Source organism: Marmota marmota, unplaced genomic scaffold (genome assembly GCF_001458135.2).
Source record: "Marmota marmota marmota unplaced genomic scaffold, marMar, whole genome shotgun sequence".
Taxonomy (NCBI): Eukaryota; Metazoa; Chordata; class Mammalia; order Rodentia; family Sciuridae; genus Marmota; species Marmota marmota.
In genome coordinates, this window is record NW_025999900.1 from 54,384,396 (window position 1) to 54,401,386 (window position 16,991).

Genomic DNA, 16,991 nt, shown 5'->3' on the forward strand with positions numbered 1-16,991 from the left:
ACAGAAATTGAGAGGCCTTTTTATTTTCAAGAAAGTCACTAGTTTTGTAAGTTTTTGATTTGGAATTTGCTATGCTGGTAGCAGAGTATTAAGAGAATATCTTTCATCAGATAAATAAAAGTGATTGTTCAAGGATTTGAAATGCCAGTAATACTAAATTGTGACCATTGTATGGCATAAAACATTTTTTCTATGAATAGATTTTCACATAAATTTGAAGGTTTGAGAAAAAAGGTGAAAATTTGTGAATAGAGCTATAGAAAATTTAATCTGTACCCTACAAGTCATAAATACTGACCTTCACATCAATGGCACAAAAGGGATGAGGCAGTGACAATATTTGTTACATATATTAGAATGAACATGAAACTTTGATAGTTTTCTGAGTTATTGAATCAAAGTGTCCACTTAATTACAGAATGCAAAATAAATATTTCAAAATCCCAAATTTCCCATGTCATGAAGTTTTCTAGAAACCACAGTTATCTGAAATTGTGGAACATTAATTTTGGAACATAATTTTGGCTCTGCCTTTTCAGTACCAAACCTCTTATTCCAGAATGTACTGAACAATATTAAATAAGAATAGTGTTACCATAATCTTGTTCTAGATTTTACTGGGTGTTCTGGATTTTACTAAGAATGCACTGTTCAGTATATTGTTGGTATGGTTTAAGATAGGAAGAGATATTCTTGTCCTACTTTACCAAGAGATGTAATTTCCCCTCCCACTCATGAGAAGAGAGAGACTTTGTTATACTCATTAATGTATCCCCTATAGATCCTGTAAAATGCATGACATACATAGGCACTCAATAAATGTTGTTTGAATGAATAATGAATCATCTAGAAGGCTGTTACCAATAGGACATGTAAGTTGTCAAAGAAATTATGTAAAAACAGTTTATTTGACATCTTAAGAAAAAAACTTTCTAGGAACATGGGAATTATAATCAATATCCTCTACTGACCATAGAGTGGAAACAGTGTGACCTCACTTCCAGTGCTCTTTCACTAACAACTCTTTATGTATAAACACCTTGGGGGCAGGAGACCTGTCTTGTTCATTTCTGCATTTTTTACTACCAAGCATGGGGTCTGGACAAAAACTTGTTGAGCAAAAGAACATCTCTTTCTATACTTTTTGTTTTTCTTTTGGGTTAAATTAAATGGCTAGAATAATTCAAATTTAACATTTAGGAAAATTTAACCTTTGCATTTAAAGGTACATTATCTTAGGTATTTGATTTTAAACCGAATTAACCTAAAGAGATATCTGGTTGCTTGAGAGCAAAAGATAAGGATCTGTGAGCAGAGATATAGCATTGATTGAGAAACTGACCCTTTCAAAGGGATTAAGTTGTTTCTCTGCTTCCTTTTCTCTAGTAGTAAAATGGTCCTGGTAATTGTCATTCCTTCACTAGGAATTGTTACATCTAATATTTTTCCTACTAGCATATCTTTTTAAAAACTGGTTTCTGTTTTATTAGTTAGAAATGATAAAAATGCAACAAAGTCTATCTATAAATTAATAAAATTAACTGTAAACACATTTACATGATACAAAAATAACAAATGTTTATAACCTTGTAAAGGTACCTCTTATGCTCCATTTGGACATGCTTAACATCCTGTAGTTTGCTAAATATTCCACGATTTTCTTCATCTGTTTGATTTTGTGAAAAAAATATTTTTTGTAAAAGAAAAAAAGATTATCAGCATTCTGAAAGAAGTTAACATGAATTACTACTAAAATATTTCAATGCCTCTTTTTTTCATGTTGATATATTTATTTTCTTATTTATGAAAGTCTTTTTTTCTCTCTTGGAAACTGACAATAATCTCAGTATATACAAATCAATTACAAGTCATCATGATGGTTCATTCATAGCTGCCCATTTGAATTGAAAACAAAAAACCCAAACAAACCCCTTGCCCCAAATCCCTAGGTCACCCATCTCTAGAGATGGAATTTAAGCATCTGTACTTTTGAGAACTCCCCAAGCATTCTACAAAATACCTGACCAGCATTTTTCAAAACTGTCAAGGTTGCTGGCACAGTGGCACACACCTGTAATCCCAGTGCCTGTAATGTCAGTGGCTTGGGAGGCTGAGGCAGGAGGACTGCAGGTTCAAATTCAGGCTCCGCAATTTAGTGGGGCCCTAAGCATCTTAGTGAGATCCTATTTCAAAATAAAAAATAAAAAGGACTGGGGATATGGCTCAGTGGTTAACACCCCTGGGTTCAATCCCTGGTACCAAAAAAGCAAACAAACAAACAGTCAAGATCATTATTAACAAGGAAAGTGTGAAAAATTGTCTTGGACTAAAGGAGGTGTAGGAGATGTGATGACTAAATATAATGTGATAACCTAAACGGGATCCTGGAATAGAAAAAAATGATGTCAGGGGAAAACTACTGAAAGTCCCCTAAGCTATAGCATTTGCTTAATAGTGAAGTGCCAGTGTTATTTCCTTAGTTGTGAAATCATTCTATAGCAATGTAAAATACTAACAATAGGAAGAACTGTGTGAGAGTACATGGAAACTTGATATTATCTCTGTAACTTTTCTGTATGTATCAATTATTATAAAATAGTTTGTTTTAAAAATCAGTCTGATATGGATCCAGGATGGAGAATCACATAGGAATCTGCTTACATGGTTTCAGATAACAGAAGGCCCCCTCAGTTACCAGTAAGCCTTCTCAAAACCTGATCTTCACAATGGAATGCTGCATTAAGACCCTTAAGACAGATTACAGTTCTAGAATCACTTCCAGGAAAACACAAATGGGCTAGCTATAATAAACACAGCTGTAATAATCATTATCCTGATAGTTACTTCCAAGATACAAAAATTTTTACAAGGATTGTTTAGTAACTAGGAGAAAATCCACTTCTTAGTTTATAAATTCAAGTTTCATTTTGATATCTACAAAAAATTATCTTGATTAAATATAATAGCTGCATTATGGTTTCCTAGAGATTTTAGACAATTTCAAGTGATTTATCTTTGCTAGGAGCCTTGCCAATCTGTTATCTACAGTGATAAAGGAGATTTAGATAGCTCAGAAAGTTCTGCAGTATTAATTTTTTCTTTCCCCCTTCCACTGTGGTAGGATGGAAGCAAAGGAAAAAGATCCCCTATTCTTCCATGAGGCCTAACTTGATTTAGCCTGGCTGCACTTTTGTCTTTCTAAGCACTGCCGTTATATATCTATCATTCGGAAGAAATCAGTGACGAAGTGCCTGCCTAGCATGCACAAGGCCCTGAGCTGGAATATTAGCACCAGAAAATAAATCACTATGTACAAACAAACAATTGACAAATTGCGTGTTCCTGGAAATGATGTTTCAATAGCTCCTTTTAATTATTTTTGGCATTCATTATCTACTTGGGGGGGGATCACAAATTTATAATTGATAATCTTTTTTAAAATATTCATTTTTTAGTTGTAGTTGGACACAACACCTTTATTTCACTTGTTAATTTTTGTATGTGGTGCTGAGGATCGAACCCAGGGTCTCGCACGTGCGAAGTGAGCGCTCTACCGCTGAGCTACAACCCCAGCCCATAATTGATAATCTTTATGCATCTTCGAATTAACAAATATTAACAGCCTGTAGCACCCATATTACAGTCAGAGCTCCCTGACTCCACGAGACTTTAGGTAAATAATTTATCTTCTCCAAGCCTATCTCAGTTTCTCATCTGTAAAAGGAGTGGATCGGATCAAGCAATCTTTAAAGCCCGGGGTAGCTCAACATTAAGATTCCGCGACAAGGACCTGGAGAAACGGCAGAGTTTTAGGATTTAGGGAGGAGGAGGATGGAGATGCCACCCAGGGTCGTCTCCCGGAACTTTTGGGGACAGCCGGGAAAACTGAGCGTGGGTTGCTAGGCAACTGCGCCTCCTAGGAGGGTGGAGGACCCCAGGCGAGGTGTCTAAGTCACAACCGCTATGGTGTCTTACTTTTCGAAATTAATGAAATCTACAGCTTTTAATAGTACCCATTTTCTTGCAGCCACGTTGGGGCAAATTCTGATGCTGAGTTCTGCTCGCCGTTTTCTATTTCCCGTTTTCAGGCGCGCGGCGGGCACCTCTCCAGGAAGGCCCAGCCGCCGCGCGTTGCCGGGTAGAGCCCGACGCTAGGCGCTCTGCGCTCCGGGCCTTTCCTTGGGCTGGCCCTTGGGTGCTCTGCGGGCAGGTCTGGGCCGCCATGGGCTCGGAGATGGAGCCGCTGCTCCTGGCCTGGAGCTATTTTAGGCGCAGGAAGTTCCAGCTCTGCGCGGATCTGTGCACGCAGATGCTGGAGAAGTCCCCTTATGACCAGGTACTGACCGGCCCCGTCAGTCAGAGCAGCCTCGCGCAGAGGCTGAGGGCTCTGGGCATTCCACGGCCCCGGGGAAGGGAGGCCGGGGAGGAAGGCCCCAGGTTAGGCTGACCATGCGGGCCGCAGAGGCACCTGGAGCCAGACCCCTTGGAGCTATGGCTGACAAGTTCCTGCCCTCGGCGTCCCCCGGGATCCCTAGTTTTGTGCCTTGACTGCTCCCTCTGCAAACTTCAGCATCCCTTTTCTTTAAGTTACCCAGAATGAGTGCCCTGAATTTTCTCTTGTTAAGTAACTTAGATTTTCCATTTAGTTGCTTCTGGACAAACTCTTAAGCTCTCTTCCAGTATGGTCTCAACAACAACAACAACAAAACAACAAACAGCAAACCCCGTGCAAACAAAGATCTGTGACTCTCCACCCCCTTTTAACCCAGTTGCCTTTTCGTTTGAATCAAAAGTGACCTTATCACCTCATCTTTAGACAGTTGTCCAAAAGTGGAGGAACTTTTGATTCTGGACCATGAGTTCAACTTGAGGCAAATACGCAAGATAAAGGAGAATGTATGAAGGGGAAAGATACATTTATTATTAAAGAAATTACCTGGGCAAAGAAAACTGTAATTGTAGGAGGGAGGGATAGGACAGAAAGTCTCCCTAGAAGACGGAATGATGGTATTGGTTAAAAGGGAACTTGAATAAATAATGAATGAAAAGGGTAATAAACCAAGTGTGTGAGGTACAACTGATGGGCAGGTCACTCCTGGAAAAGAAAAAAGAAAGAATGAAAGAAAAAGTAGATTTATGGCAGCTTGTTAGTGAGTGCTTCTAGTAAATGTGGAATGTACCTAGACAGTTCTGGTTCCCCAGCTTTTCCTCTAGTTGTGATGTCTTGGTGTTTTTTAAAAAAAGGAAAGTGGAGGGGAGGTGTAAGTGTGCCTTAGCTTCCAGCTAAGGATGAACACTGTTGAGAGTATATCTCCTCCCGAACAACCCATATTAGTGGTAATGCTAAGCTAGGTTCTGTTCCTGGTAATTGACCTTGGTAAATAGGAACAAGTTTCTGCAGACAAGCATTTTTCCAAGGGTGTTTCTTGGCACAGTATTTCCACAAATCCTGGGGGGAAAAAAGATTCCATAATCAAATGTGTTTGGGAGTTGTGAGAAAACGTTGACACTTACTTTTGTTAAGACAGAGGGTTGTCAAAAACTTTTGATGTTCCATGCATTGTTTTAAGCACAATGGTTTGCAAGAACTTTACTTGCTCTTTCCATTGTTCCATTAAATTAGGGTAGTTTCCATTCAGTGTTCCACTGAACACTAGTCCCAAGAGCTGTTCAGTGAAAAAAGTTTCTTCATTACATGCATTTGGGAAATGTATATTCCCTTCTTAGGGATTCAAGATGCATACTAAAGGCTCTGAGTTGTTCTGAAGAAAATAAACCTAATTTTGCCTAAGTTTTAAAATTTATTTGATGAGTGATTCCTTTTTTTGACCAGGGCAAGGGTCAAATGTCTTTCTTATTATCCTGAGGAGATGCTGTCACATTGGGAAATATTGTTATGAGTAAAACAGCAATGTTTATTGATGTCTAAGACCCTATAATCTTGAGTCCGTAGAGACATTCAGCACTGCACCCAGGAATTGAGATTTCACTTGAAACAGGCATTGTGATCAGGATTTTTTATGTGTTCATTTCAATTATATCAAATGTTTAGTATTTTCAGACATAGATTCTGTAAATTACATGTATTTCTAATGCTTAGATTAATCTTGCAAAGTAGATAAAATAAGAGTAGTAGCTTAACGATGTGGTGCAGAGAGTTTTATTATATCATCTCATTTAATCCTCAACTGTTTTTAGGAGTTGGTGCTGTTTTCTCCACTTTAGTGAACACTAAAGCACAAAGTGAAGTAAATTGTCCAAAATTACAAAGCTAGTAAGCCTACTGCATTTGCATGTGGTTTTGTCTCTGTTCTTTTCCACTGGTCTTCATTCCTGTTTTGGTGTCAATACCATGCTGTTTTTGTTACTATAACTCTTCAGTGTAATTTAAGGTCTGGTATTGTGATATCTTCTGCTTCACTTTTCTTGCTAAGCATTGCTTTGGCTATTCTGGGCCTCTTAGTTTTCCAAATGAATTTCATAACTGCTTTTTCTTTTCCTATGAAGAATGTCATTGGAATTTCTTGTTTTGAGTGTCAGTTTTAAAAAAAATTAATGTAGAAAATTCTGCCTGGATTCCTTCAGGTTTTTCTAGTAGTAATTGTTATCATTGGTGTTTCTTATGGTGCTTTTGTTGTTTCAGTAGAGGGTGTCAAATGGTGGGGATATTCCCATCTATGAAGAGTTTTAACAGAAATGTGACCAGAGCAGGAGTAGCTAATCCTCAGACCCCCCAGTTGGCTCTTTACCTTCTATGCTCTTTTAGCCTCATGGGCATTTATTGAATTTCCACATTTCAGAGTACTTTTCCTTTATAATGATTTGAATTACCATTCCTGTGCCACCAAACTGATTTTAGTATGAATAAGTTATTTTGAAGCTGTGCCCGTGCACATAGAGGAGCAAGGAAATGAAAATATTTCTTTTGATTGTCACATGGATTCATTTTTGCTTTTGTTTTTTCTCTTCCCAAAACATATGCTAGCTTTTATTTTCAATAGTGTTATTTTTTTCACTTTGGTTTTGCTTATTTTTCTCCCAGATGAGGAGAACCTCTCTAAATTGATCTGTTATGTTTGAATCTTCTTGTATGCTGAGCCAGTGAGCTTCAAAGAGAGAGTGTGTAGACCTGCTTTACATCAGCCTAGCTAGTTAGAAAGATGTGATACTTGATGAATACTATGTTTTCTTAGAGTAATCCATTTTTATTTGGCTGTAAAAGGACTGATGGGTAGGTTGAACATAATAATATTGTGTTTGATCATGGGGATGGGTTCTTGAAGAACATAGGTCCTGGACTTTTTTCCCGGTCACAAAATTGTGAGGGCAGAGGGAAGGCTGTATCCCTAAGCATGAAGAATGTTAAAGCTCAAATCTGCTAAGAATAAAGACGAGGTTACCAGGTTAATTCATCATACTTTTCTCTTTTTGATAAAAATGATAAGAATAACCAATTCAGAGAGCAGCATTGCCTGCCCCCCCCAAAGTATTATTTAAATCATGACTAAAAAAATGGCAAAAATTTATTAGATATAAAAGGGGAAAATGCAGACAGCCCTCTGTACAGTGATATGACCTAGAGGGAATGCTCGCTTTCTCAGCTCATGTAGCTCACCCTGATTAGTTGCTTAATCTGATTACTGTTCTCTGTGTTCCATATGTCAGATTCATGACTGTAAAACCAGTCCTGATTTTTTTTTTTTTTTTTTTTTTTTTTTTAGCTCCATTGCAATCAGACAGTTCATGAAAACATGGAGGGTTTTCAGACAGTGGTGTTTTTAAAAGACACTCATTTCATTAATGAGATAGATTTCTGGTAGATTTTCAGATTGTTAAAATCGGTGATTCTGAGGGTGGGAGCATTAATTAGGTATCGGAATAGGGATAAAAGCTTTTTCTAGTGCACCTCTTCGTCTCCTGCTATCCATCTCTACTTAAAATGAGAGACATTATGGAGGGGAGGGGGTTCTTATATAAATGATTTGAAGGTGGAGAAAAGGCTGAGAGCCACTGGCTTAGATGAAAAAGAAACCAGTTCTCCCCAGTGAGCTCCATGTTAGTTAGCTGAGACAGCAATTAGATGTTCTACACCAAACATATCTTTCTGTACAGTTTCTTAATTTGTTTCCTCTTTGGGGCCATGGAGACTTAGCCAGACTTAATACTTTGATTCCATACACTTTCAGGCAGTTCATTTTAAGGATTTTTGTTACTGCTGAATTGTACAGATTACATTTCCATTTGGCTACTTGGTCACTTGATCTCTCTAGCCTTCTGAAATCCATCAATTTCTCTGTTCTCTTACAGGTATCTCCTTTCTGTTACTACTTGGAGTCACAATGAGGCAAGTCACTTGCCATGAGTGACTCCATCTTATGGGAACATTCTGTAATAAGCAGCACATGCAACTATGCTGCAAACAGCAAGTATTTATCTCCCCAATTAAGGAAGCTGCTGTACACAGTAAACAGAATATCCCAGAAAGTTAGAACACTGTCCCAGAAAGAAGTTTTGTTAGCTACAGAATAATAACATTGTGCTGATGAAAACAGATCTGCTTGAGTTCCCACTTGTTGGTATAAAAAAAGGATGAGAGGCCAGACCTGAGTAAAGCTTGGCTCACTCATGGTTTAAAAGACTCCAGGAGGCAGTTATTCTGGTAAAGGACTCCATGAGGTAGTTTTACTTTGTGTCATTATCTCAACATATTGTTGTGTCTTACCTCAACATCTACTGGATTCTGAACAACTCTGCAGACTCATTAACCAGAGTAAGTGTTGTTGGCAATTAGGAAGTTTCATTCAGAAATATCTGGAGGGTTAATTCTCCAAAGTAATAACAACAAACTAAGAGAAAGCTGTACTCTGGGGAGGAAGGAAGGACGCAAACTGCTGTGAGCAGAAGTGGATGGTAATGGGGACTTGCTGGTTCTAGGCAGTGGCCTCTGCTTCCCCTGTCCTTAGCCACTTTGAAGGAGATTCAAAGTTTTAATTTGATCTGCCATTACTGGGAATGAGTTCTGAGTTCTGAGAAAGATGAAATAGATGGTTAAGTGCTTGTCTTTTAACCTTATACTTAAGTATGCTAGTATATGTGAAAGAACTCTAAAAATAATGAAATATTTTTTAAAATGTAAGATTTTATTCGGCCTTAAAACTATCCCAGAAAGAAGATATTATTGCTCCAATTTGAGAGGGTAATGAAGGTTATATGACTTGTTCAAGGTTATATGACTAAGTGGCATCCTGAGGATCAAGCCCAAATCCTTTGAGTCCAGGATAAGGCCTGGTGCTTTCTATTTAACTGTATTGATACCCATAGAAATATTCACTAGGCTAAGTGAACTTAAGCTATGGTTTCCTATATGGGTGGACTGTATTAAATCACAAAACTATAATTGAGACTCAAAGATGAAGGTCTGGTAGTTTTTTTAAAAAAAATTTCCCCCTATCTCCAAACTGAAACATCCTGACTTTTCTTCTTCATAGTCCTGCTCCAGATTAATTCTCCAGCCAAGCCATGACCTATCTTTGGTCTCCCCACATCCTACAGCAACATGTTGTCAAGGACAAGGCCTGGTGCTTTATATTTTTTTTAAATATTTTTTTAGTTGTTGATGGACCTTTATTTTATTTATTTATATATGGTGCTGAGAATTGAACCCAGTGCCTCTTACATACTAGGCAAGTGCTCTACCACTGAGCTACAACCCCAGCTCTGGTGCTTTCTATTTAACTGTATTGATAGCCATAGAAATAGGAATGAAGACCAGTGGATGACCTTCCTATCGTCTCACATAATCAGCAAAGCGCATGCTCTTGACCCAGGATATGGAGGTTCAGATACTAATTCTGCACCTTGGCTTTAGCATTTTCTCAGCTGTAATGGAGATGGTCATGTACCTCTACCAGAAAGGGTTGTGTGAGGGTTTTCTTTAATACATGGTAAATAACCATAATTGTTAGCTGCTATTGTCTCTATGTAGCTAATGTCAAATTGATGTTTATTTGGTAATAAGTAGGGAGCATTACAGTATAGAACACGCATGTGTTGGAGACCCTGGGCAGATTCAAAGGGGATGGGGTAAAGGCAAAATGAGGAGGATTATGTAAGTTATTTTGAAACAATAATCTTTGGCCACAGGATTAATAATAAGGGTGTTCAGGGATCCATAACAAAAGTGGTGTCGATTCAAGGTTGAATGGACAGTTACTGGACAGAGGTCCTTTGTAGAAATATTTCCTGTCTCAGGTATCAGTGGTCATTGTTCAAGGTTGTGGTTCTGGCAGACTCTTTTGTCATAGTTCTTGTTATCAGGCATGTGTGCATGAGATCCCAGTTGTTATAACCTTCCAGCTTTATTTATTATTTATTTATTTTTGTTAGGCCTTGGTATAAGTTGACCCATCTTGATTCTGATCGCTTTTATCCTGGAGTTTTTTTTTTTAAATATTAATTTTTTAGTTGTAGTTGGACACAATACCTTTTATTTTTATGTGGTGCTGAGGATTGAACCCAGTGCCTTACACACGCTAGGTGAGCTCTCTACCACTGAGCCACAACCCCAGCCCCTACCCTGTAGATATTTGCATGTAGGATTTGTCATGTTTACATTTTTCTGAAAGGATTGCTGGTGATTTAGAAAGCATCTATAAGGAAAATATTCAGTGAAATTGATGGTGAAATAATGTTGATATAGATCATAAATCACAGGCATTTGATAATTTCTAGGATAATCTCCTTTGTCTCTGATTCCCTTCTTATTTGCCATGCCTTCTGCTTTTCTCCCTCTTCTTAATTCATGTATAATTTGTTTGGAACTATAAGTTTTACATGTAACACACTGTCTTATACTTTATGTGTCTTCCCCAGAGAAGGTTTCCAGTGCCTCATGGGTGCGAGGGACGCCGGGATCATGCTGTGGGAATTGCATGCCTTCTGCCTCACACCTGTTCAGGCCCGACTCCATTTTCCATCCACAGAGCCCCTCAGCTGTCTCTACACCTCCCTACTCTAGGTCCCTCATTTTCTTTTCTGACCTTCTTATTTCACATCATTCCCCTGCCTGTTATTCACCTGCACACAGAAATATTCCCAAGGGGCAGAAGAACATGAGAGTGTTGGCCAAGCCCTTCATCAGTGCACAGATTCCTGTGAGGCTGAACTGGTGGTTTCAGTTTAGGCCACTGGAAGAATCTACCAGTCCTGAGCAGAATAACAAGCATCCTTCAGATTTTACTTACGACTAGTGGCTTTTGTCTCCTTTAGTTATATTCTTTTCCTTTCTGAGCATTATCTACAATCACTTCTGATAAATGCCCCTCTATCCATATTGGGCTTGTTTTGTATCTCTCCTAAAGGTACTTTTTAAAAGTTATTTACTTTTTAGTGTTTTACTTTTTTGTGGTGTTGGAGCTGGAATCCAGGGCCTCACTCGTGCTAAGCACACATCTACCACTGAGCTACACCTTCAGCCCCCACCTAAACTTTACCCTCTAGTCCTGCCTTGTTACTTGCAGCTCTTTAACAAATATATATTTTTTAATCTCCAAGAGGCACTGACAAGAAAGAGCTCTTGCTTCTTTCAACCGTTTGCATGCCCTTGTGCAAATTACTTAATACCTGTGAGTTTGATCCTTACCCCGTAAAATGGATAAAAATACCTACTTGTTTCCTTCAGAGAGGTTTTTATGCTCAAATAAGATAATGGGCTATACAAACTTGGAGATGAACAGAAGAAAGAAAATACAAAGTGTCACTCTCATATGCCTATTTCCTTAAGGATGGACTGTATTTAGGAAATCTGCACTTTTTCCATATCCTTAGGCGCACTGGAGTTGCAAACCTCCAGTTGCTGTGAGTTCACTAGTTGCCATCTTGTGTTTGATTCGGTCAGTTGCCAAATATTCTCTAACTCCCATTCTTCACTGCCTTCACTGTTTCCAACCTTCCTTATTTAACCTTTTCCTCTGATGTTCCTGCCATATTCCTTGCTATATAAATGATTTATATAGCTCAAACATTGCTTACTCAGATAATATATAAATATTATATATTATATTTAATTTTTAATTGCAAATGAACACAATACCTTTATTTTTATTTATTTATTTATTTTTATGTGGTGCTGAGGATCTAAACCAGTGCCTCACACATGCCAGGTAAGTGCTCTACCATTGAGCCACAACCCCAGCCCTCAGATAATATGTTCTTTTTTTTAATTAGTTTTTTTAGTTGCAGTTGTACACAATACCTTTATTTTATTCATTTATTTCCATGTGGTGCTGAGGATCGAATCTAGTACGTCACATATGTGAGGCAAGCACTCTGCCACTGAGCCACAGTCCTAGCTCCTCAGAGAATATTCTTAAAATGTATCTGGGGTGTTCTTTTGGGGGTTTAGAACCATAGGAAAGCATGGTTCTCCCTTTCTATTTCTTTTTTTAAATTTTTTATTTTTAGTTGTAGATGGACACAATACCTTGATTTTGTTTATTTATTTTTATGTGGTTCTGAAGCTCGAACCCAGTGCCTCAAATGTGCTAGGGCAGTGCTTTACTACTGAGCCACAAGCCCAGCCCGCCCTCTTTCTATTTCTTAGTAGTTTTCCAAAGAAAACATGATACAGATGAAGTGCTTAACAGATGCTGCTTCCTAGACATGCAAATGTAGATATATTATAAGTGAATTTGTTCTGTTTGCTCTTTTTAACCAGTGATTTTCTATTTAATTTGGATAGTAACTTAAGATGGTGAGTTCGTTAGCTTCTAGTACTAATGTGTATTCACAGTCTATTTATAAAAATTTCACAAAGAATTTTACATTTTGAATTAGTTTCTTATTAATAGTCATAGAAAGGTTTATATTCTTTAGTTTTCCTTTTCCTCCCTGACTAGAGCCTGAATATTTTAATATTTTTGAATATAAGGAAATGTTTTCTTAATATGTTTATAAAATTATCATTACTTTCTGAGCTATTGTCTTCATTAAATAAGATGTTGAGATACCTTCTCTTTGTGCTCTGAATGAGGTTACATTCATTAGAACTCTCTGATCTGCATTGGTTTTATAGAACTCTTGAGACCACTTGGGAAGAAAGATTAAAGTTAATATTTGGATTTTTATTGAATGAAATAGAGTTCCTCTACAGATGCCTGGGTAGTCATTCCGACTTTTTATTTTAGGAGTTACATTTCTTAAAAATGTTTACTGCCTTCTTAATGCTTTCCAGGAACCCGCTCCTGAATTTCCGGTGTCTCAGGTAAAGGTTTAGCTATAGCTTTTAGTTTAGAGAATATTTTAGTTAATGATTGCTTAGTTGTTGCTGTAGAGTAGAAAATTTGCTGTATAGCTACTTGGCTTGTAGATTAGAAAATAAGCCTAAGCAGGCATTCTGTACTTTCTTATGTAAATAAATGTTTACATTTCCAACTTTTGTATATGTGAATAGCCTTGTAGAACCAATGTGCTCTATTCATTAAGACTTAGGGCTTTAATAGAAGTGTCAAGATTGAACAGAGGATGAAAACAATAAAGACTGAGGCAAGGGGAGGCATGGGCGTAGGAAGGGACCTGGAGTCAGCACGACCACAAGTGTCAGGAAAGACATTATGGTTAGGACAGTAGGTCTTAAAGAGAGTGGGCCAGCTCTGCCTGGAAGGTCTGAGTCTTAACTGACCTGATGGCTCTAGGAGGGAGGAAGCTGCCACAGTGAGAAAGGAAGGAAGGGACAATGGCCAGACAGCCATGTTGACCAAACCAATGTGGTTAGATTTAGCCAGAGAGACCTGCTAACTGGACAAGACAGGGAATCAGGAGGAAACTCTGGGAGAAGAAGTCTGGTGTGGGGCCTCCTGCCAGTCCATGCTTTTATCCACGTGGGTTCCCAGTGAGTCTGGGAAAAAGAAGAGCTTCGAATCAGAGAGCTTAAATGTGGCCAGGTGTTTGCCCTGCCAAGTGAGAGAGAATGCTCCCAGTGTGTTAGAGGTAAATAAGGGATTTGAGCCTCATCTGAAGTTCACATGTGTAATGACCAAGCCTTTTAGAACAGCAAATATACAAAGTATTCTCATGGAGGTTTGTATAGTACTAAACACTGTAAGTAGGTTAAGTAGGTTAAAATATAGCACTCTGTTCTTTGAAAGGATGACATTTGTCTTTTGTATGTTCATAATCTTGGTTTACAAACTGATGCTTGGGGAAACTTGTTTTTTTTTTTTCCATGATACAAGTTATTCAAGAAGGATCTAAATTATGAAAAGACAAAGTTTTTGTCTTCAGTAATTTTATAAGGTTTTGATTAAAATTAAATTGAAACACCAACAATATGCATTGTAGGTATGACTGGAACACTGTAAATGGCATTTAAAAGTTTCTAAGTGGCACATAGGCTTCATGTAGCACCTAAATTTCTCTTCCTGGTCTGTTCCTGTAGACTTAATTATCCACTGGATAATGATCTAAAAGGGAACAAGGCTGGCTGGATTCTTTTGACCTTACTATTCACACTTAAAATGTTTTTTCTTTTTTGCACATGTTTACAACTTGAAAAGAAATGAGGCTTTACAATATCACTTCAAAATCTTGTGCCTAAATTTTTGTTTGCATAGAGTAAGCAGAGTGTAAAATATTACTACTGATTTATATGATATCTGAATAGATCAGAGATAATATTCGTTTCATATACTTATTTAATAATAATCTATCAAAATTATCTCTTACATACCTTAAAACTCCCTGTCTTGTATGCTGTATAAAAAGAAACAGAATAAAGCATTTTGCTCAGCCAGTAGTTTTGACCTCTTCATGTTTATTTTCATAACTAAAATCTGATTACTGGGGGCTGGAGTTATAGCTCCATGGAAGAGTGCTTGCCTAGCATGTGTGAGGCACTGGGTTTGGTTCTCAGCACCACATATAAATAAATAAAATAAAGGTCCACCAACAACTAAAAAATATTTTTTAAAAAATATGATTACCCTCACAATACATAGTAAGTTAATATATTTCCTGATGTTAGCTGGCAGGTATATGTCTCAAGAGTAATGTCCTTGGGGCTGGGGACATGGCTCAAGCGGTAACGCGCTTGCCTGGCATGTGCGGGGCGCTGGGTTTGATCCTCAGCACCACATAAAAATAAAATAAAGATGTTGTGTCCACCAAAAACTAAAAAATAAATATTAAAAAATCCTCTCTCTCTCTCTCTCTAAAAAAAAAAAAGTAATGTCCTAGAGACTTAACTCAGTAGGTGAATGAAATGGGATTGTTTTTTACAGACATAAGGGAAATAATTGATATGATGATTATTCATGTAGTTTGGGAGAAAGTTTTGATTTGTTAATATTTCTAGTACATAAATATGCAACTATATTTACATAAATGACTATTTTTAGTTGCACGATGCTACCATTTATTAATGTTTTAAGCATAGCTAATAAAAGAAATTTATAGTTTTATTCAGATTCAAGGGGCAATTTGAGATTACTGTGTGTGCTTTATTATTCTTAAAAAAAACAGGCAGAGGATTTGGGGCTGTAAAACATACTTGGCTTATTTCCAACATAAAAAAAATTATTATTTTTTAAAGCTAAAGCCCCATCTGCTGTTTTTATTAAAACCTCAAGAATAGTTCATATTGCCAGGAGTAGTTCTTTGAATGCAGTCTTGATATTTAATCAAGCAGTGATATGTGATTTTCGAGGTCATTTTTTGGTAGGACAGAAGAATAATCAGGAAGATTAGTTTTTCTCAAACTGATAAAATTTTTAAAGATTTATTACAGATCTTTAAATTTAAATATTCACATTATTAGATCCATTTCTTTTTTAAAATTTTTAAATTTATTTTTATTTATTTTTTATTGGTTGTTCAAAACATTACAAAGCTCTTGACATATCATATTTCATACATTAGATTCAAGTGGGTTATGAACTCCCATTTTTACCCCAAATACAGATTGCAGAATCACATCGGTTACACATCCACATTTTTACATAATGCCATATTAGTAACTGTTGTATTCTGCTACCTTTCTTATCCTCTACTATCTAGATCCATTTCTTAAGAATTAGATTTTAAAAATTGAAACAAATATAGATCTATTATGTTTTTGAAAAAGTGAATAGAACTCTGAGAATAGAACAAGATGTTTCTGTTTGAATTCTAAAGTATTTATTCATTTGATGGGGAGGGAATAGTGGATTTGCTTTTCTATTATTCACTTTTAGCTTAATATAAAAATGTGCATCTCTTGAATATTAAGAGATTAGCAGGGGCGTGGATGTAAGAAGTATGGTAGAATAGACTATGAGATAACAGTGCAAACATTAAAATAGTTCAAAATAAAGTATGTGCTTGGGTGACTAATAACTGACTGTATAAATGATACCTAATTATAAAAACTTGGCTTTTAAAGAGCTGAATTAACTAGGACTCTAAATCATAGTTTGAGAGCTTCTTTAGCTCCTCATCAGGATAGAAAACCCTATAACTTGATGTGCCATAAGTCATCATCTGGCCTCTGCTTTTTGCTCCATCCTTGTTCCCTGACTGCTCTTTTTGTGCAGCCTGATTCTTCAACCATACTCTATTCTTGAAGAGTTTGCAAACACACGTGAGCTCCCGAACTAGCCTGCCTTTGACCTCGTGGCCCCTTTTCCTGGCCATAGCTCCACACTCTTCCTCTTATACACTTCTGTCTGCCTCCAGGCCGCTAGGGGTCTTTCCTCTCTCCTTCCATGGTATGTTTCTTTTTAGTTTTTATTTTTATTATTGCATCTTCCCATTACACTGGAATTCTTTGGAGCTAAAACTAGAACTATGACTTCTTCTTTGTATTCCCAGACGTGGCCCTAAAGTAGGTATTCATGAAAACCAGCAGAACCCATGTCCTGCTTTATTGTTTCAACAGAAAGTATTGCAGTCCTTCTTCCTGTCTACCAGAGTCCCGAGCAAAGGACATCCTTTTGAAAATTTAAAGCTATCAGATACTT

At 37.3% G+C, this 16,991-nt stretch overlaps 2 protein-coding genes across 3 annotated transcripts in view; one reads left to right on the forward strand and one right to left on the reverse strand.

The window, feature by feature from the left end:
• The window catches only part of Eml5 (EMAP like 5), a 194,718-nt gene extending 190,494 nt beyond the window's left edge, over window positions 1-4,224 (reverse strand). The window contains exon 1 of the mRNA XM_048799527.1: window positions 4,104-4,224. Coding sequence (XP_048655484.1) covers window positions 4,104-4,224 — 121 coding nt within the window. The remainder of the gene's footprint in view (window positions 1-4,103) is intronic.
• Ttc8 (tetratricopeptide repeat domain 8) overlaps window positions 4,089-16,991 on the forward strand; it is a 48,728-nt gene continuing 35,825 nt past the window's right edge. The window contains exon 1 of one of the 2 annotated variants that reach the window (XM_015494667.2): window positions 4,089-4,336. In XM_015494667.2, the coding sequence (XP_015350153.1) occupies window positions 4,223-4,336 (114 nt within the window). In that variant the 5' untranslated portion in view covers window positions 4,089-4,222. The remainder of the gene's footprint in view (window positions 4,337-16,991) is intronic. The other variant, XM_048799155.1, reaches the window with a different exon arrangement.